This window comes from Syngnathus leptorhynchus, chromosome 6 (genome assembly GCF_054491065.1).
Source record: "Syngnathus leptorhynchus isolate UIUO chromosome 6, UIUO_Slep, whole genome shotgun sequence".
Taxonomy (NCBI): Eukaryota; Metazoa; Chordata; class Actinopteri; order Syngnathiformes; family Syngnathidae; genus Syngnathus; species Syngnathus leptorhynchus.
In genome coordinates this window covers 4,479,743-4,502,221 of record NC_141200.1, presented here as the reverse complement: position 1 = coordinate 4,502,221, position 22,479 = coordinate 4,479,743, and the positions used below count along the sequence as shown (strand labels likewise).

The following is a 22,479-nucleotide window of genomic DNA, read 5'->3' as shown; positions in this document are numbered from 1 at the left end:
GGCCATTTAATATTTCATCCACAATGAGGCCAATTTTCAAGTGGAAATGAGCTGTTGGAAAGATGCCCGTTTTTATCAGCACGTCATCATGTGCGGACACAGTATTTATTACAATAATGCATATTCTCCTAAGCATCAGCAACAGTTTGCCAAAACATATGCAATAAGGTCCGCGACGTTCTGCTGACCTCATGTCCGACATCTCTCGGGAGGACGCACGCTCAACACAGCAGATGGGCAAAAACCAGACTGCAGTCCGACAACTTCAACATGTCTGTTTTTACCTGTGGTTACACCTGAATTTCTCTCATATGCGGCCAGTTTATGCTCGTCTGGCTGAGATTTTTTGACTCCGAATCCAGAGGACACGTCAAGTGAGATGCGTACCTTTCTAACTTCAGACAGATGTTGAGATTTCATTGATTAATAGGATCAATTAATTTGTTTTCCTTTGTGCCGCCTAATCAAGCACTCTTCTGCACAACGTAATAAAAATAAAAATAAAAATAAAAATAAAAATGAAAATAAAAATAAATAAAAACCCCAAAAATAAATCAGTCAAAGAGTCAAGACTACAATGTTACTAAAAATGTTGCTTTTAAATTAAAACAAGATTTCGGGCAATCATGAGCATCACAACCGATGTTGATTCAACATAGTTTTTACAGTATTAGGTTATTAGTTGGGCAAATAATTGGACATCGAGACAAGACGTTTCCCACTTGCATTGCAATATTTCTGGAGAAATGACATGAACATTTCATCTTGCACATGACATTTTTTGGACTCATTACACATCGCACATTTTTGTCCAAAATTCAATTTAATGCTACTAAACCGAAACGACTCCTCTGCTAAAATACACAAATCTAAATAGCAAAAACTGCTTGAGGCATTCTTTCATGTGCAGCCCCCTCAATCTTCTTTATAGTCCATACAATCCCTGCTTGCGCATGTGTGTGTGAGTTCATGCTAATCAATTTAAGAGAGGAGAACAAAATTCCCCTTAAGGCACGAATAAAGCGTGTGCTTTAAATGCTTCAGGCGAGTTCGTACTATCTTGTCGAAATAAGTGATACTGATTCCTACCGGGGTCACATTGTTGGGACAGGTAGTCGCAAGTAACACTATATGACAAGCATCGTTTATTTTCTCTAAAAAAAAAAAAAAAATCCGCCATAAATTCCTAAGCCCCTCCCCCAGTCACACTTGGGGATGGAGGAGGAGGTTTGTGGTTGGATTTGCTTAAATACAATCGCTATATGCCTCCCTCCCTTGTTGACTGCATCCTCAGGCTTAAAGACAACTTAAAGTAAATCTTAGCCCCTTTTCCCACCACCCATTCACTTTGCTGCAGCTCTTGTGAGTGGGGGGATACAAAGAAGGGAGGGAGGGGGGGTAAATCATTTGGCACCGGAGGGCCCCATGAGGCGACCAAGTTTGCCTGCAAAATAATCACAAACACAAAGTGAAAATGTTCCATTTTGAACAGCATGCTTCCTAATGTAAAAGTGGCAGGTGGCATATTTCAAGTGGGCTTTGATTGATCTCCGACTGTTTGTAAAATTGTCTGTCGTCACAGAATTCAGGTCAGAGTGATAAGCGCTGGGGGCACTACAAGCCCCCCCCCCACCCCACCCTCGAGATAGCTGCTCACATGCGCCCATTCAGACAACGGCAAGGTACACTTCACTACCGCCCGAGCGGCCCGCCGGATGAAGAAAGAAAAGTTTGCAAAGCAACAAATCAACTTTGTTTTTCCCTGCCAACGAAGCAGATAATCAAAGTTTCCACCAATAAAATAAAAAGAAGAGATTGAAATGAAGGGGGGAGGAATTGAAATTAAAAACTACACGAGCAGTCATCCATTTATAACGGGACTCTTTTAATCTTGCAATAGAGACTTTCAATAGTGAATTAGTCTTTTTTTTTTTCTTTTATATTCCTTTAATGCTTCCAAGAGAAATATATGCAAATCTCCAACTAATGCTAACAGCACTGACAAAGGGAGCCAGTTCGTCTCTTCATTTACTGAGCTGCCATAGTGCAGTGGCCGGCAGGAAGCCTCCAGATTTCGACAAGGCCCGTTGGATCCCGACCAGTAACGAATGCGAGAGTTCGGACTTTTACCAGCCAGCAGCTTGAGACGAGCTTCCTCTATCATATTGTATCGTTTTAATCCATGGCGTCATTGATTAAATGTTTTTTTTTTTGGACACAGACAGGAAGTCTGGACCAAAAAAAAAAAAATCATGTCTGCCCTCCAAGTGATGAAAATTTGAAGTCATTTGGGTTATACACAATGGAATCTATTTTCATTTCCAGGGCCCGCCTAGCAACCGTCTAAACGTGGTTAACTAGTTGAGGCGGAGTTAATCCTTTTATTGAGATCTCTGCTGCAAGGGATCCCAAACACACACAGTGATTAAAAAAAAAAAAAAAGAAACGTGGGCAATGAACAGTTTAAGAATCACAGGCCCTAAACAGATAAAGGCGGAACATCTTGTTGCTATGGCAGTGTGTACGAAACGAGTGGCGACAGTTTCCACTCCTCTCCGTCTAATATATTCACATTATTTATGAAATATTCCATAAGTAGCATAGCTAATGCTAAATATAAATCCCAAGCAGAGGCTTCGGATGCATTTCCAACTGGGGCTGTGGCGGTTTCCTCTCCAAGAAAGGCTTCCCATGTTTGTGCACAAGATGCTTTTGATTTGCTATCCATCCTTTCATTCTTCCATGAAAAAAGGAGTAGCCTGGCTCTTTTCTCTTTTTTTTTTTTTTTTATCCATCAGCATGAACAAAACGGGAATTCGATTCTATACGGAATACATTCGATACAAATACGGAATTTGAAAACAATAACGTCATTTATATAAATCCGGCTTGCGTGAGATATTTATAAAATGACCACAAATTGTCCTTTCTTTTAACGATAATACCGAAGCCAGTGTGAGCTCGGAACCGTACGTCGTTTTCTCAACATGCTCTGACAGAGCGGGACAAGCAAACCGCTATTTCGCCTGTCGATACTCTCGCGGCATCCATTTTCACCTAGCTGACACCTTTTACTGGTCAAGGGATGAATAAATCACACTTAGTGTACTCCCCCGGTAGTCGACTACAAAAAAAAACAAAAAAAAAACGGATATCAACTGAAGGAGGACTGCAGTGTTTTGCTGTCATGGCTAGCCCTAAGGTACGGTGAAAAATCACCATTGATAAAGTCGCATTTTTCAAAGAGCCTTATTGCTCTTTTAATCTCTCCGCCACAATGGATGGCTTCGGGGATGCGTTTCATTTCATCTGAGCACAAACAATCTTTCAAAGGGCTTAATAACAGTTAGGCAAATGAGTGTCATTAATTACCCGCTAATGGAATAAAAGATGCGCCGCAACAACTGCAAAGGTGTGAGGCTGCGAGGGAATATCGAGGACTTCGCTTTGAAATTACCTTCATTAGCGTGCGCTAACGCAAGCGCTAGCAGTTAGTACAGCCTGTCGGAAATTGCTGATAGGATTTTTCTGGGGTGATCCATTTTGCCAAATGACATCAAGTTGTTTTAGGAAGAAATCAAATGTTGTGTCATATTCAAATAACGAAGAATTAATGGGAATAAATAACTCTCCGCTAACAGCGGCATCAACAAACTCAGTTAGCGCGGCGGAATTTGTTTTCTTTGATGAACAAATCTGATCTGACTGATGTGACACGCTAGAAACTCGCCTCCCTCTTGCACAAATCAAGAACTAACACTGAGTTATTTTTCACCCTAACCTTACCCATAACAAATAGAGACGGATTTCAAGGAGGAGCCGGAGGAGCGGCTAATGAATGATGAATTTGAGACGAGGGGGAAACATCATAAATCGTGACGGGGCTTCATCGTCCCCCCCCTGATGACAAACTGCGCCGGTGGACGGAATGTGCCTCTGTGTGTATCTCCTCCACGCTGCCTGACACTTTATCTTCTCCATCCTGCTAGATTACACCTCCAGGGTTCAGGTGGGAATCAATCATGGCTATTATTACCTCAAGTCACTAGATGCATCTATCACCACTAAGGTTACCATAACCTCAATATTAACAGAGGAAAAGCCCCTCTAATAAACAGCAGAAAGGATGGGCTGCTTGGTGGGATTTCATCTTCCTTTCACTTTTAATAAGGGACTCGGAGGAATAAAGATTACAGGCCATATTTAGCATGCAGAACAAATCAGGCTCTTCCAGGCTCTTGCTCTCCTCCACTTCTCATTCTGGTTAGTCATTAAGACAAGCAGAGAGAGACGAGAGTGGTGGGGAGGGGGGCGTTTCCTGGTTCTCCTCCCGCCCGCAGCCACTCTTAATAAGGGCCCGAGAAACTTAGCGAGGAGCCGGCCGGACACTCAAAGGCTGCGATAACGCGTTAGAGAGAAGGCGGAGTGGTTGGAGTCCCCGGGACACAACCCTCGGTTAAGTTCATCCGCTTTTATAAGTCACCATTACACAATGGTGTCTCTGTAAAACAAGATGCAGAAAAGAGAGCGAGCATTAGGGCAAAAAAAAAAAAAATGGCTAAGCTTCTTTGAGGATTAATGGAATTTAGTCAAGTAGGAAGCTGTGAGTGCATTAGAGCAGCTGACACGGGGTCACGGCACTGCCGACGTTTTCTCATGCCACCCCTTTTGACATGAATCATTCATCGGTATTCAAATGACGAGGATGATATATCATGAAAGTCGCCCTATAATAACATACCTCCAATTACACAATGATCAGAGCATCACGGCCCGCTAATAGATTCCTAGCAATTAAGGGAGAAATATATTCAAAAGGACTTTTCACTTTGAAATGGGTCTTGTTATTCCCCTCGACAACCAACAACAGCACTCATTACGGTGGCTCGGCAACGAGAAATGCAGAGAGCGTGTAAATATTTAAAACCCTCACAAATATATAAATATTCATTCAAGAATGATTTGATGCGCTAAATAAATAATCCCTTGTTAAATAAATGACACCCTAAATAAAACTTTAAAAACAGGATCTGGGGGAATGAAGATGAGATGAATCAGAGGGGAGGATTCTGGGCAGGAGGGAAGTGAAGAGGGGGGGAGGAGGAGGGGGGGGTTGTCATCTGTCACTCCTCCCTGTTTGAATTCCTAATTGCTGCCATGCAAACAAGTCATGCTAATTAAAGCTCGGCTAGCAATTAGATGAGCTTCAGCTCAACCTTGTGGGGAGGGTTTGGCACGTAGACGAACAAGAGGGTGAAATGCTTGCAAGGTGGAGTTGCCCAATGATCTGAATGTATATTCAGTCAAAAGGTTTAAATAAAATAAAAAATAAATAAATAAATAAATACATAAAATTAATTTAAAAAATGTATATTATTATTTATTTATTTATTTATTTATTTATTTATTTATTTGTACCGTGTAATGCAAATTTTACTAAACAGTTTGCGTATTTATCTACTCCGCTCTGTCGCATCCGTTCCGACTCTGACCTACACGGCCCGCCTAGACGGTAATCTCCGATGTCACCTGGTCTCCTCCGCTAGCCATTTGACTGCCTCTTCCTGCTTCCCAGCCCCTCTGGAGGGCAAGGCCTTTTATGTGACTCGAGCTTGTCCTATCGCACAATGAGCTGCAGGAACAGGGCTTTTGTGATGCCTGTGATTAGTCTTTTGTGTTCCCAGGTAGAATTAAGATGAAATTCTACAGGCAGTCATTGTGTTCCTATCTTCAGGACACTCAAAGAAATATGTCGGGGTTTTGAAGGGGTGAAATGAAGCCCGCGGGGCCTTGGCACACCTAGCTCTGTGGGGAAATACGCCGTGGCAACACAATGGGAACAATCTTGTCCTTCAGTTTCTTTTGTACTCTGTTGAACCTTACTGCCCGTTTAGTGTAGTCGTAGCAGTATTGTCTCACTCGGGTCTGCCTTCCACTTTTTTTTTTTTTTTTTTTGCTAGCTTCAGAGAGCTACCCACAGGCTGACGAGATGACAGCCGCGACTTTGCCAGATTCTGAGAAACCCTCAGGGTTTATTACCCACGTTCCTCCATGTGTTGGCTATGCAAATAAAGTTTGGGTTGGTGGCTTTCAGATGTGATAATTATGGATTTATTTGTAAGCTGTCACTTCCCTTAATGCTCAGGGACATCAAAATAAGTTCAAATGCAAGCATCAGAGAGGATCGCATTTGCTCGCCTACCACAGTTTCAAAGAACATGCGATTCTCATGACGCTAGGGGTCTGTCAATAAGCACTCATTTAGACAGCCGTGCGCTTCCGAGACCCTTGCTGCAACGCCGCCCTGCTCAAAATGTCTGCTTGAAAATATTTACATTGAGATATTCCAACATCAAGGTGCTTTTATCAGTGGGAGATGTGCAAACAAAGACAGGGAACACATTTTTACTGCCATCTCATCCCCTGAAACAGACTGGAGCTGTTTCCATCAAACCTCTGATATCTAAAAATGAGGATCAAAAGAGGCTGCTGGCAATCAGTTGTACTGAAGGGGCACAATTATTTGGACAACTGGCAGACGACAATCTAAACTAGTGAGTCTCTTTGAGTAGCAGTTTCCATAGTACGGTGGTAACAATGCTAATGAGTGATGGGAAAACGAAGCTTCATATTTGCTTCATGAACCAGTTGCATTTTTTTTACTCCAATAGACGGCGCTGTGGTTTTAAAGAAGGTTTTTAGGAAATGAAAAGTCCGTGTGCTTTCAGCCCCAATGTTCAACAGAAAGTGAGTCGTGAAACACAACAAGTGGTTCACGAAGCTTCATTTTCCCTTTAATACTTGGAACCAACTAGAAAGTATGTTTAAAGTTTCTTCAATGCCACACAAGAACCAAACACAAATTTGAGACCAGGACCAGATAACCCCTGAACAAAGACTTAAAAAAAGCGCCTCACTGTGTATCGTCTTTGTCTTGAGATGGTAGTGGGGCAGCGTGAACAGGTAAATATCTCCTGCTAATGTTTCACCGTGAGAGGAAACACAAGGAAGAGCAAAGCATAACACACACACACACACACTGGTGGGAGAAATGTCTGTGGCTCAGAAAATGTTATCTCCACTATGAGTCTGTCAGTCTCTCAAAGCGTTCTCAGTCATTGTGCATTAAGGCCTGATAAAAACTACGGAACCCGGTCATCCGTCTTGATCTGTCCACGTTCCCAGAGCGGGAAGCCGAAACACAGACTAGCTGCCGCACTGTGGAAGAAAAGTGCAACTGTAGGTCGACTCATTTCTTCACACACTGGCCTGACTTCCTCTACCGTCTCGTGTACGGAAATATGTCAGCTAGGAGCCACAAGCCACTTACCTTGTCTGTGATTACAGTTCACCGATGAAACGTGCCGATTGTTACAATGAACTGAATAAACCAAGAGTGAATAACATTTCAAGGGGTTGGACAGTTTTGGGCAAATGTAGTATTAATAAAATAAAAAAAGTTTGGGTGTGAAGGATTGCAAGGAACAGCAGAACTTACCTTTAAAATGTGTTGAAGATTAGAAGAAGGCAGAGGACAGCACCGAAAAAGAGAAAAAGAAATATTTTATTTACCACAGTGGCTAAATAATAAATCAAATAAAAAGAACAACGACTTAAAACGGATATCAACTGGTCATCTATTGGCTACGATAAGAAATTCAAATGGCCAACAATCATCTCCCTATTACGGCAAAGTCTCCTCATTGCGAGTGTAAATGAAATGTTTCGATAAGAATCGTCTCAATGACAAACTGAGGTTATATAGTCAATCCTGCTGGCAAATACGTGTGTCGTACTGATAAAGTGGAGCTCGCCGTCGGCCCGTAGGTCTCTCGGCTCCTCCGAGCTCTCACGTCTCTCCTTCACAAACACACAGACACCCCCGATAGACTTCTATCTACTCGTGTTTCTGTGTGTGTATGTGCACAAGATTGCGCCTCTCCGGAGGCAGTTTCGGAGTGGCGCTGGGCTGCCTCAGAGCACATTCTATCAGCTGCGCAAGATAGCATCTGATGACTTGTGCGATGTAATTGAAGTGTAGATTACTATCTCTCATGCGCTTGTCAGATCAGAAATAATAAAAATGCAGGGAGTTAGCGGCGGCTGGCGGTTGCTGGAACTCCAGTCAGACTCCTCGCGCACTGCCGAATGAAGCCTCACTATCGGTTCTCGGGAGGACGTTACGCCGCAAAATTGAATCCCCACCCTCCCGCCGCCACCATCCTGAAAATATACTCTGGATGAGCAGTATGACAGGCCAGGACATGGTCTGGCTCGGACAAGGAGAGATGGAAGCCTGGCTGCTGAGAGATGAGAGAGTGTTGGAGGACACAGGCGGAGGCTTGATTGACAGCGGTAACAGCGCAAAGGTGTCAGACGTGGGCCGCACAGGAGTCAAAACTGGACTGAGGAGTTCAAGGACAGCAAAAAGCTTGGCGACGTGGCTGGCCATGTGGCTGAATATACTTTTGAGACAACATAACGGCAATCTATGAAGGAGACATACATTTTCTAGGGAGGCTCTGAGGTCTAATGCAATTTGACCTTTTATTTATTTATGTATTTATGTATTTATGTATTTATGTATTTATGTATTTATTTATTTATTTATTTGTTTGTTTGTTTGTTTGTTTGTTTGTTTGTTTGTTCGTTCATTCATGCATTTTATTTATTTATTCATTTATTAATTTATTCATTTCTGTATTTATGTATTCATTTTTATTTATTTTATTATTAATTTATTCATTTATTTATTTATTTATTCAATCCCATATGATATATTATCAGAACAATAATAATAATAATAACAATATTGATAATAACAACGTTAATAATTTTCATAATTTTAGAGTTTTAAAGAGATGAAACAAATAATACGCCCGCAAAACAAGAGAAACAAGCATGCGTACTGCATAAAAGCAGCGAGCACACAACGAGGGAGAAAACGATCAGGTTCACATGACACCAGGCCGCCACATTCTTCGTGGCGTCGAGGAAGCCCTCATTACCGCACCTCATGGGCAGCCGGCGCACGCTTTGAGGTACATCATTGCATGAAACGAGCATAGTTAATCCACTTGTTAATCAAGTACGCTCAAGAGCTCATGCATCTGAAGTGGCTCGCTCTCCTTGGAAGATTCGCCGCGTTCAAAGGAAATTGAGCTCAAGTGGGGAAATGATTATTTCACATTATTGAAATTTCAGTCTCAATCAAAGACGGCTATAAGCATAACGTATGCCGTCAATGCCAACACATACTTTGAAAGAAGGAAAATGTGATTCTTAATCTTATTACCTGGCTTGTTTTGCTTTCAACGAGGAGGTAAATAAAAACATTTTCAAAACCCTTTGCCATACCAGCTGCATCGGTATCAAGTCAGTTTGAAAAACTTTCTCATGATCCTAGAAAAGGATTCGACTTCATTTCTAAAACACAAAAAATTATAAGGTGGTGGTCGGTAAGAATGAAAGTTCTTGCTACGTTGGTCCTCAATGGGTCAATGCCCTCTTGCTCTCGAACAGACAGAAAAAAATGAGGAAGAAATGCCTCTGCCTTTCTTCCTCCCTCCTTCCCAAGAAGCTGCTCTGAGACCCGGTGCCGCCCTCCCCCTGCTGCGCCAACAAGTTTCCTTTTCACTTCAATTAATGAGCCATAAATAACCCAATGAAGGTGTCAGCAAAGAGCACCATTTATCATGGCTTTCTCCAACTCCACCACTTGAGACAAGAAGCTCATTCCCAGCCGCAAACAAAGACAATGCAAAAAAAAAAAAGGGAGATTTATTCCTGGACCAACAGTCCCAACCTAGAATTCATCTTGTGCTGGGACTCTCACAGGTGCAGCCGTTTGACAAATATACCAGGACGTCCACAGTCGGGCTAGCAATAAATTTGGCTAAGAGCGAGAGCAACACACTCCCCGAGATCCCGTGAGGCTGGCGGGGAGTCCATGTTAAAGACACTTCTTTATGTCCCTGTCTACTTCGGGCTGTGGAGGCAGCCTGGGCCTTGTGGAGAAGGGGGGGGAGGGATACAAATGAATGAGAGAAGCCGCTAGAAATATCAGGTTGGTCTGAGGAGCGGGAAGAATTGCTTTGTCAAGGTGACCCACAAATGTCATTGCAAGTCGACAGTGAGAAAGGAAGAAAAAAAAAAACCCTCTGAATCACTGACTCTGAACTGAACGTCTCCTGAGCAAACAGAGGTAAAGTATGGATAGTTTCGGCGGAAAGACGGAAAACGCCGCTGAATAATATATGACAGCTTGGGGTTTTAGGATGCAACGTTAAAAGTGTGACAAGAGTACAATCTCTACTGTGCTTTATCGGAAAACCACAAATAAAACCTTGAAAGACGTAAAAAAAAAAAAAAAAAAAGTCCACCGCAAGAAACTCGTAATAATGACAAGCTGGAGAATTTGAAAGCTTCTGAACCTTTTGCCACCTTTTTACGTTTTACTGTGCTAACACGGCAGAGTTATGGTTGCCCTCAGAGCACCCTTTACAAATGTGAGACGATATTCTCCATTACATAACGACTCCTGAATTTGATTAATATCAGTCTTTATGAAGAAATTGATGAATAACTAGTATTCAAATCAGAAACTGATTGCAGTAGTAGTAAGTGAGATCATGATAGAACCACAGTAGCGCTCTTGCCTGCTAAAACAGAAAACCTGATTTATTAAAAATGGACCACTACAAATGTTGACAACATCGAATTGTGCGGAGTAATTTGCGCCTATTCAAATTCCTTTCAAAAATAGTCCAACATTTGTTGCGGGTACTTGAAGCTAGCTGCTAGCTACTAGCTGCTAACACCAGCAACAATGAAAAGTTAGCTATTAGCTGCATCCTTAATTAGCAAATTAAACATGATTTTGGCATGATGACATGTCGCTGGTGCTAACAGTATGTAACGGCAAAGAAAACTGTTCATGTATTATTTGGGAATTTTTCATTTTGAAGCTAGCCTAACGCGCTGTGTTACCATCACAATTGTGGCTAGCTTGACAACTTGATCAAGTAAACGAGTTCCCTAGGCAGAAAAAAAAATCATCAAACCATTTTTCTTTTTAATTGAGGTAGCCTCGAGGACTCATTTAACCCTCACATCATTTTATTGTAACGTCGAGTACGAACTAACGTGGATTTCCCATTGAAACGGAATAAGATGCGACTCCGGTGTTGGGGCAAAACGACCTCACACATTATACCGAGCGAGAGGCGGATGTTTGAGTATTCCGGCGACGAGCGGCAGACATCGGCAGATGACTGCTGATACACTCTCCATAAAACAAACTACAGTAAATGATGTTCCGACGTCTCGGGCGCGGGGAGGTGAGCCGAGGGAACGAAATCAAATCCATTACGGCCGAGGCCCTTATCAGGAAAAAACATAACATTTATACAATTTTCCCAGCCACCCCCAGTGATATAAATGTCCAGCAACTATAATCAGTCTGGGTTACAGACACGGCCAGAAAGCTGTGATAAATGACATTTCCCAAAATCACGCTGACATTTTCTCTTATCAAGCAGCAGGCACTGGCATGGTGAGAGCAGGCTTGTCAGTCAGAGGCAGACAGGCCTCATACCTTATCACAAGGGCACTCTCTCGCCTCTCTGGAGCTAATGCCGAGGCCGGGGATAGAGTTTGGAGATGGGGTCGGGAAACCCGAGCCGCTGTGCCTGAATGTGTGGTTATTGCCGGTTTTGGATCTAGGGGTGTAAAGAAACCAGACTTCACACGGCGCCTGTGTAAAAGACACTCGCTACGCTTCTTCTTCTTTGGTCGACAACTTTAAAGCAGCAAATGCAGATAAGGATGCCACAGTTACACCCCCCCCTCCATCACATCCTCCATCCTTACTGCAGAGCGTCTTTAGCGGCAGACACAGAGCGGAAAATTAAATATTAAAGCTTGATAATGACGCTCTTCATTAACATGTGATTCTGAATCTAATGTAGAATACATAAATATAGAAATAATAAGAACGTCTATAAGTGGACATGTTGAATGACGATAAAAGAAACGAGACAGAAGAGAGGGTGAGGGATTTTTTTTGGCGGTCGGGAAAAAAATGATTGAAGTCGAGAGGAAGAGATCAGAAAGAAATGGTCGTCGGCAGCACAAACTCAGCTTAGTTTGATGACGATCTGTCACTGCGTTTGGTGTGTGACCTGCCTTGTTACGGGGCTTGCTGTTAAGTTTGTCATTTTTACTGGCACAGTTTCTACTTTGTCTGTCAACGTAAAACGATGAAGTCATCGGGCAAAATCAAAACACTTGACTTTATGTGGTAGAGTTTTCTACTTTGAGTTTTAGGTTTGAATTAGGATGGCTGTCGAAAAGCCACGATAAATCAGAAAATAAATATATAAAAAAAATATATATATACAATAAATATAATATAAAAATAAACAGACAAAAAATAAAATAAATAAAAAGCGGGGGAGCAGAAAACATATATGCTAAGCCGTGTTGACTCGGTCCAAAACATCATCTGTCTTCCTTTCTACATTTGGGAGCTTTTCAAAACTCATAACCATAACTTGAGGAATGCCCGACTCAAATCTGCATGAAATGAGAGGCTGGGAAAATAAACAGCAAACATTGGAAGCAGAGGAGATACGGAGAGGACAATCTCAACTCTCTCCGTTTGGAGGCCCGTTCACTCCTACCCCATCCACCCCCACTGCGATCTCAGCTGGAAGTGATGGATGGGTTAACAGGGTATAAATTATATAACAGCAGGTAAAACGATATAAACTCATTAGATTCCAATGCTTTTATTTTCCCCGGGAGTCGCTCGAGTAATTGATGTCTCGCTTGCTCGTCTCCAGTTTGTTTTTTACCGCGACAGAACGGGTGAGATAATTCACACTCGGCTGTCACACTGGCACGGCGTACAAAAGCAACAGTATTTTTTTTCCCTGACTGCACGGAATAAAAGGCCGACTTACCAAGGAAAACCATTTGCAAAGTGATGAGGTGGCAAGCGCTCGTAGGGAAACAGGAAATATTCTCTGACATTGACCGCGTGCGACCAAGCTGACGATATCGTTAAATAAGGCGTGTATGCAAATCTTTTTTTTTTTTTTTTTTGGGCAGCTGCCTTGAGACCAAAATTAGAAAAATAAAATAAGCAAAACAAGACAAGTGGAGGGACGTACGCTTCCGTCAGCGTGGCTTTGTGCATCTGGCCGATGTGTTGCAGAGTGACTTCACCTCTGTGGTCATTTCTGACATAATTATTCATAACATGTGTTAGCTAGCATCCAGCGCCAGCTCTGATCTTTGGAGAGGAAAATTGAACAATTATGTTCCCTAAAATGGCAACAGAATTTAAGACTGCTTTCAAAGGAAATAGCCATAGTGGATTTTTGATTTCTTGAAACAGTTGAGTGCAACCAGCTGCTGTGCGGAGAATAAAGTTTGACTTGATGAAATTATTTCATTTGCGTCACACCTGATGTCATAAAATGTCCGGCTCATGACGTATTAGCAATTTTAAGATGCGTAATAAAAATTATAGTGTCGGAGTATGTGTTTCTTTAAACTTTAGAAATTTCGAGACTTAGCCATTCATTTTTATGTGTTTTATTTCACGTTCCTCGTAGGGACCTTCCCAACCTCTATATTTGCTTTCCTCAGAATATTTTTCTCTTCCCTGCTTCTTTATCATCAATGTAGTCATTAGTTCAAGCAAACCGTGGATGAGATTCCGTTGTGGACATTCGGAGCATATGGGTTGTCACTCCTCTTTAGATTCATCATGAACTGTAACGGTCGTTTTGCTTAGTCGGCATTTACTTAGTTCGGGACTCGGGTTTGCCGCTTCCGTGTATCCCCCCCCTCCGCCGTTCTGTCTTTATTATTATTTACTGAGCCCTCCAGTCAGCCAGAAGTCAGACTGCTCGCTGTCCACTCTCCAGTCTAAAAACACGACAGCACCATCAAGAGACTTTGAAGAAAACAATATGTGACGGCACCGACGAGGGAGCGGGGGAGGACATAACGAAGAGGCCTTGGTCTCGTGGTGTCAAAAAGATTCAGTCATAACAGTTGAAAAGTGCAACGGCGTCGATAGATAGCAGATAACGTCTACCGCTCGCCACTTTTAAAAAAAGAAGATCCCCGAGAGTTTGACATTCATTTTTCAGGGAGGAGCTCAGAAGCCCAAAGATCAATATCTAATCTGGTGAAATAAATTGCTCCTGTTTGTCTTTCATCTTTGAGGAAGTGTATAAGTATTCTGACAAGAGCGTAGAAGCATTAATCAAATGGTCGGAATAATGATTCACGGGGGAGGGGGATGGGAGACGAGAACGGCGGCGCTAGCTAACGTAGCCCGCCGGAATACACACGTCGGTTGTTGACGTCTCATCTTGTTACTTCAGCTCGGGCGGCTTGAGCGTAGATCATCTGCTCGCCAAGTCGCAAAGCAAAACCAGAAATTGGCTAGCTAAGAAAAGGTTCCATTCCCTTGTGTACACGCTGCATAATACAGTGTAACATGCGGCGATGTCATACACTTGTGCATCTGACCTTCCGCTACGTGACAGTAAAGAATCCCCCCCCCCTCCCCATTTCTTCTCAGCCCTTGTCTTTGCAATTACCATGTTCCAATCTCAACTTGTCCCCACAGTCACCCACAATACCCAGAAGGATTGGTCGTCTTTCTTCTGGTACAGCAATTACCGACCCTATCTCTTTGAAACAAAAAAGTTTGGGTGTAGGATATTAGAAAATGTCAAATTCAGGTTATATTTTACTTCTAGTCCAAAGGCGATGCAGTCGGCGCTCTGGAAACGCCATTTTTTTTTTTTTGCATTATGCATGAAGCGACGGACCTCGCCGTCGGTATTTTCGACTGGGCACACCTGGGATTGACAATGGAAAAAAAAAAAAACCCTCCCTCACATTTTGTTTAACTTAAATACATAAAGCTCTTGATAAAGACCGAGTTGATATGTGTACTTTTAGCTGTTCGTCATTTTTTAAGTATTTTTCTGAACAGACTGAATTCAAATAGTTTCCTCGTCGGGTGATGTGCATGAACCGAGGTCTCTTATCACAATTCGGCAGGACAGATTAATCACGTCCCGTCTTTCACCTGCACGCCCGACATTGCTGCCTTCTTCGGCAGCCATGACACCATCACTGACGGTGCCAGACTCGCGTCTGCGCATTTGCCACACTTACATCCGACATCTATCCGACTTTGAAATAGGATTTTAGAACAGCAACCTATTTTGGACTGTCTTAAAAAAAAAAGTTGGTGATCCTTAATTTATAAAATAGTATTTTGGACTACAGCTTACGGATAACGCTATCTGGAATCTTGTGCCCAAAATCCGAGTCTGCCCAGTAAAGTGCGTCTGGCTGCGGTGAAGCTCGTGTGGCCTGATGGAAAAGTCTGGTGATGTAACAGGCTTCACGCCCACTTCCCGTCTCCTCCGCCACTTCAGACTTCCATGAGACTTCTTTTCCTGCCTGAATTTGGCTTTTGCAAACACTGACAGACATCACCCAGTTTGGTCCTAACCTTTTTTTTTTTTTGTCTGACTAAAATACTTTAAAAAAATCTGTTTTTTCATTAACTCCCAAAATATTCCAGTATGAAACTTGAGCATATTGGAAAGAAAGTTGTTGATGAGGTGTTATGATGAGAAATAAAGTAGTTTAAACAAAACCTACTTTGGATATGATTTGGCACCATTCACGCACATCTGTTCCTACTACTTTACTTATGAAGACCATGTCCAGAGGTACTGTTGCTATGGAAACATAACAAGATGGACAGTCTTGTACTGACTTTAGCTGAACGGCCTTTTGTGCACTTTACTCAGCAAACTTGATCCTGTTTGGCCTTTTATGTAACATCTAAAAATGAACAGCTCTCAGTTTGGGATAAAGCCGAGACTGGACGGGAGGCAAAACAGTAGGGGGCGCTCTACTGTGCTGTCTGTCTGAAAGAAATGCCGCCAGAAAACGTAAGCTAAACAGGTTGCTCATTTCCTCCAGGTGTTTGCAACAATAGCGGGCACTTACAAAGTCGTAGTTAATCCTTTGCTAGCAACTCATCTGAGAGCTCTGAGGTGAGCAGACGTTGATGGAAACAGCTCCGGGCAGACGATTGGATGAGCAGAACCAGACGAAGCAAAAATTAAGCTCGTTATAGGCCGATTTTTTTCTTAATTCTCTCAATTCAGCCGGCGTGTTTCTCCCCCCCTCACCCTCCCGCTCCGCAACATGGAAACGGGATTTACATACTGCAGGTAAACTGGGGAATAAAGAACGCAGATCCAATTCAACCTCCGGGGAGCTAATTAGTTACAATTAAGTTTCTGCTTCACTTGTTGTGTGGGATTATTTGGTAAACATCCAGAGAATGTGGAAAGAATCTTGGCCTTCTCCCTGAACCTGAGAAGCGCTCCACTCATATGAGGAAATTTAGCCTTGTGTGGATTTTTATTCATCTTTCAGGCTCCTGTGGTGAGATATTGACATCAGACTTATTAGAGGCGTGTTGAAAGAGAGAGGAGAGCATCCACTTGATGGATTTAAAAGGAATTAAAGAAGTGCATAATCCGCCACTGTGAACACATGAGTGGCCGGTCTTATTAACAGAGCAGAGCCGAGTCGCTGGAAAACCAAGGCCCCGCTTTGAGTTAATTGCACGTTGACTTCATTAACCTTGATGTTCAGTTTTAAGCTTCCACTTCTACGCCGTCTCATGATGCCCACAATCACATCATAGCAAGAGCAAAAATAAAAAGCTAACAAATAAAAAGATACCAGGTCGCTTTTGTTGTGCGTGGGGAGGGTGATGATGTCGTGCGACATGAAACGAGCGTCACGTGTGTGTTTGGCGGCTTTGTCGTATCATCGAGAGGTCCGAACCCTGTCAATGTCTGATGAGAAGCAAACACGAGATAGAATTGAATCATTAGTTGTCACCCTTGGATTAAAAAAAACAACAACATTGTGAAATATGAAATATCAAAACAGATGCGTTTTAACTGTTTCTAAACCATGGCTTATCTGCTCTTCAGGTGGAGCTCGAGGTGTTCCATGCCTAAGTTGACATTGGCATTCGGTGTGCTATGCGATGCAAAATGTTTCATTATAAGGCAGAGAGGGAAATGACACCTGCTGGGCAAACAGGCCATATATTGTAATGTAGCTTAGCCGCCACTCGCTCAACTGCTTGCACTACAAAGCGGCCCATCAAAGTGAGATCTGAGGGGCTGAGTGAAGAAGATCACGGCTCTTTTCACACCTTGTCAGACCCGCTCTCCTCTAGCACTTCCCGACGCGGCGGCGCTTTTCCTTTGCTGGATTGGCAACTTTTTCCTCGCTCTCTCGCAAGAAAATATTTAAAAAAAACGACAGCCACTGGATGCTTATATTAAAATCGTGCTTTAATTACTTGCCATTACACGCTTGCTGGCAAGGCTCGAGCACGATTACCGTAATTTCTGGACTATAAGGCGCACACGAAAATAAACCGCACCAGCTAAAATTAGGGAACAATCCTGCTATGTTCAAATATAAGCCGCAGGGGTTTGAATTTTTAATTTCCAAGACAATATGTGCAAATCATACAATATCATAAAAGTCATGAAAAATCCATAGATAAACCACACTATTAAAAAATACATCTATATATTTTTAACTTGAGCGATAAAGTATATTATTATTAAAGTAAGTATTATATATATATATGGTACTTTAAGAATTTAAGACTAAATATGTCATTTTGCAGTTTAACCTACACGGCAATTACTGGCCAACTTTATTTGGAATGTGTACAAATAAACAGAAAAGAGACGTGTTTATTAAGTGAAACATCAAGCTGTGGCACAGGAAAAAAAACCTCACCTAAAATGTTAATAATGGTGCACAACAGGGAGATTACAAGGCACACTGAGCGCCACCCACCGTGCAGCGGCCTCCAAAATGTCACAGGAAAAAACTTAACCACATGCCAAAGGCACTCGTCTCCATCAACACAGAGAGAATTACATCCGCTGACAACCAGCAACAATATTTAACAGTCTCTCAACTGTGGAGGAGACACACAAAAGTGACAAAAAAAAGAGTTGGCAACTTTGATTGTCCCGCGCGTTGCTTCCACGCAGATGCGCAGCTGAGCCAGTGCAGCTGGCACCATTGACAAATGGGAAAAAATAGTCCAATTTGAGCTGGTCGTTAGCAGTCGGAGCGCGGCATTCCAGATAAATGAGCAGCTGCCTCGGTTATGGCAGGAGATCTTCCTGTAGAATTCCTGGGAGACCGGCCGGTACCGCAGCAACCCCTTGGCCGCGCCTTCGATCCGACAGGCCCGGCGTTACGGCAGAGGTGACCTTGTGGCGCCGCTCCTACCGGGCTTCTTATTTTTACACTCACACCTTGCAAGTCTCCCTTGGCCTCTACTCTTATTTTTTTTTCTAATCGCCATTTGAAGAAGTATTGCAGCGGTTTTATTATTAACTTCTTTCCGTTGTGTTTCGTCAACAATGAAGGACAGTGAAAGAGTGATCGCTGTGTTCCGCGACAATTGGAGTCGATGTGTCAATCGTAAAATAGTAAAAAGTAAAATTATTCTGGATGGAATCAAACAGCAAAAAGTGAATTTCATCGTGGGCCACATAGTAAAATAGTGAAAAGTAAAACAATTCTGCATGCAATAAAGCAGCAAAAAGCTACCTAGCTAGCTAACTGTCTAACTATCTAGTATCCAGCTAGGTAGCTAGCTCAGTATCTAGATGGCTATCTACCCATCTAGATAGCTATCTAACTAGCAAGATAGATTGCTAGCTATACAGTAAAAAACATGAAGTAGACACATTATTTGCTTTAGCCACAGAAATTGATGCGGCGGACCAGATGTGGTCCCTTGAGTTTGACACCTGTGTTTCGAAAGGTGTAGAGAGCAAGACAACTTCATTAAAAGTTTCGACTCAAGGTTGAGCTGGGTCAAACGCTTTTTGATATTTGAGATGTGATGTATATCGTTGTCTCTGACTGCATTTTTGTGCATGTGTCACCGTGTTCTCGCCAATGCTATAGTGCCGAAGTATATATATATGTATGTTTCAGTGCCAATAGTGAGTATCGGGCCACTTTCTTCTGCACGCCCACTGTGGCCTGTGGGGCTGTGATGTTTTGTCAATGGCGTTCTGGCTACATTTGCAAGAGAAACAAACACAGACATGGTTGATTCTGCCTGTTTTTCACTCTATTTTCAGGACACGGCGAGTGAGTGCCATAACCGAAGGCGGCACTTAGACGCTAGCAGTTTAGAAATGAACTAGACGCCAAATTAGAAAAAGGGCTGCCCGCATTGAAGCAGCCAAGAAAAAAACATTCACAGCATAGGAGGATTGAAACATTCTTTTCAACTCATCTTACTCAGACCGAAGGATTTCTCGAATTTAGCTTTGTCCAATTTTGAAAGCGTGCGACCGTACAAAGCAGCCTCGTTACTCTTCTCAGAATTTTGCTATCAACAGGATATTTTTTCACAAACGAGAAATTCTGCTCATACAACATTTTCCCTTTTTCCCATAAGAGATGACGAGATGATGAGGGATGGTTGTTCATGCAAATCCCAGTAGATCAGCAGTTTCTGAAATATTTACACCGGCCCGTCTGGCACCCGACGACCGGCTAATGTTCCAACATGCATTCTTCCCCATACGGATGCCGAGTTTGAATTGCACGTTCATCTCGGCCATGTCTACATTCCTAAATACCTAAGCACAGTATGGGATTTGCTGATTAGATAACATATTATGATAAAGAGTTTTTTGTGATCAGGATTGCAGTGATTATGACTTTAGATCAAGATTACCACTCTTAAGACTGATGGTAATCAATTTTGTGTCCTATTTGTCATTTAACACTATTTCCTTTTTATCTTGCAATTTATTATATCATACCTTGTGAAAACATCTATGGCAATTTGTCGCAGTGATGGTAGCTGAAAACCATTTGTGTTTGTATTTAGTGTAAATCTTAAGGTATTTATTAATTCTGAGATATGGCCACTAAGACTCTATAGAAATAATTTGGTCAATGCCACTTGCATTCATTTAAAACCACATAAGAAGAACTCACAGTTTATGCTACTTTGTGCTACTTTGAAGTCTCAGTGAGAATCAAACACATTTCCCCAACATTGCATAGTAGCAATTGAAAGTTCTACATGTCACCACGTCGAAAAAAAGATCCCAAAGACGAGCTACGCTCTGGGACTTGTGCAATGACCTCGCTGCCACGCTACGTATGTAGATCCTGTCAACCATCCATAGGTGTCCCTCGTGATCCCACCTCGTCCGTCCCCTATCCAACAAATGAAGTACCAGTTTGTTGGACAGGCACGCTCATTATAAATAAGGATGTAAGACAAAAAAAAAAAAATGAGGTAGCCCCTAAAAGAAACACCGGGTCCTTCCTCCCACCCTCGTCATCCCTCCGTGCTGGAGACCAGTAGAGGACGATAAAAGCATGTGGATCGTGACCTTTCCTCAGGCGCACTGAGGCAAATTAAGACCACACATCTGATGAGAGGAGACTCGAAAGACCTTCCAAGTACAGCCCCAATGCACACACACTTTCGAGTCACTGCACAATGCGCAGGTTACGTTCTTTTGATAGCAAGCTGGAGGGCCGTATAATGTCTGTTTGGTGCATTAAGAACACGGTTGTTGGAGATGATCTGCAACACATTCAAAATATACAGTCGACGGAAGGAAACTTTGATGAATGACTTCATCTCCGCATCTCTCACAATGCCACATGAAGAGTCTCGGACTCGAAGGCCAAAGCCGACCGCTAGAGACTACCTCCGGAAAACTAATTGTTTCCATTTTGAAACCGATTCGAAAAGCTCTGGGAAACTTTGACAGTTGGATGCAGAGACCAAACATCCAGGAAAAAGAAGCTGTGACCGAGGCTCAAGGCCATCTTCCAGAACATTTGCTGTTCTGCTCTCTGGCATCGGCTTGGCATTAGGGTCCAACCCAGTGAAGAGCAACATGAGTTACGCATTACGGGCAGGCTGTAGACTAAATAAAGCGTTCTCCTTTAGGTATAAATGGAAAATGACTCTTGGAAAATCTTTGCTGAGAACTAAGAGACAAAGTGACAAGATTGTCGTGGTGGTGTAATTAATCATGGGAGCAGCATGTCGACAAAGAGTACCAGACCGAGCAGCTTCTAATGTTCTGAAGACACGTCTCATAGTTTAAGAGCTACAGTTGGAGCCAAAAACAAACGGCAACTAAATAGATGATTGCAAGTCAATATTCTTACCTGATGTGAGACAAGGCCATCATCAAAGGGAGGCAAACAGAGAGAGAGAAAAGAAAAACAGCTGATTAGGGGAAACCATGTTTTGTTTTGGTCTTCTTTTAACTCATTGTACAAACTGCTTTGATCCAAATATATTGAGATCATTCGTGATCACGAGACGTCGCACATGAACAGCATCCGCCATTCGTCTACGACCACAATTATATTAGAAAGGTCAAATTGTGAGACCTTTAGGTCACGCGAGTTGTTGCAATTATTACCCCGGGTGCCGTAACTCGACAGATATAAAACCGCAGTGGCAAGTCAATCAATTTGTGTTAAAATCAACACGGTGAACGACTCCATTCTTTGAAGTAGACGTAGCATTGAAGCTGTAACGGAGGACGTCTCTTCCTTCCTTCCTTCCGCCTCGCCTGAATACTGATGCATCTGACTGATTGCCACGTCTGTGGAATTTAATTTGAAAGGTGGACAGTGATGAATGTCTTTCTTCCACTTACTGACCGTCTGATGTATTATGCATCCGCAACTGATCAGAGGGGCCGATGAGGCGCAGGGAGACAGGGGGCGTCCATGTCCAACGCACCCTGACATTGGTTATATAAACGACTGCACCTCAACGCCTTTCATTTCCCGGCTCGCAGGTCACGGGAGAAGCTAATAGGGCCATCGTTAACGGGGGACGACTGACTTCAGCTGGGACTGCTGGCACGTTTTGATGACCCGAGTGTTTGACAAAGTCTCTTAACATAGTGCCTGAACCGTGCTCCCTTGTCAGTCTGGAGTATAATTGCCAGAGACACAAACGTGGGCAGCGGTCGGAAGCTAGCACGAAGGGGCTACAGACCTGCCGCCGTGATTATCTGTCTGGGTACGCCCCGAAATAAAATTTGCTGATTCGAGTGAGAATGAATCGTGGCATATTGTGTGAAGCACCCGTTTTTGCTTGAGTTTGAGAAGATTTAGCCGGCTAATGAGCTTTAAATTAAATTGTTGGGCAAGAAGTTAATAAACATCATCGAGATAGTGTATCAACGCTTTTGTCATTACTTTGGATTTGAACGATGATGCCGCTCAAGAAGGGAATTTGCAAAGTTGGACGTTGGACCGGAGGGATATAGCCTCCCAGGTTAGCTTAGCGCTAGCTAGCTG

The 22,479-nt window shown here is 42.7% G+C and overlaps 1 protein-coding gene across 2 annotated transcripts in view; it reads right to left on the bottom strand.

Moving 5' to 3' along the window:
- roraa (RAR-related orphan receptor A, paralog a) overlaps positions 1-22,479 on the bottom strand; it is a 140,736-nt gene that overhangs the window by 84,351 nt on the left and 33,906 nt on the right. The window contains exon 1 of one of the 2 annotated variants that reach the window (XM_085914214.1): positions 12,966-13,015. The exons of the other annotated variant lie outside the window; for it this stretch is intronic. Within the exon in view, the coding sequence (XP_085770340.1) occupies positions 12,966-12,978 (13 nt within the window). The 5' untranslated portion in view covers positions 12,979-13,015. Of the gene's footprint in view, positions 1-12,965; positions 13,016-22,479 lie in introns of those variants that run through there. 2 annotated transcript variants of the gene reach the window in all.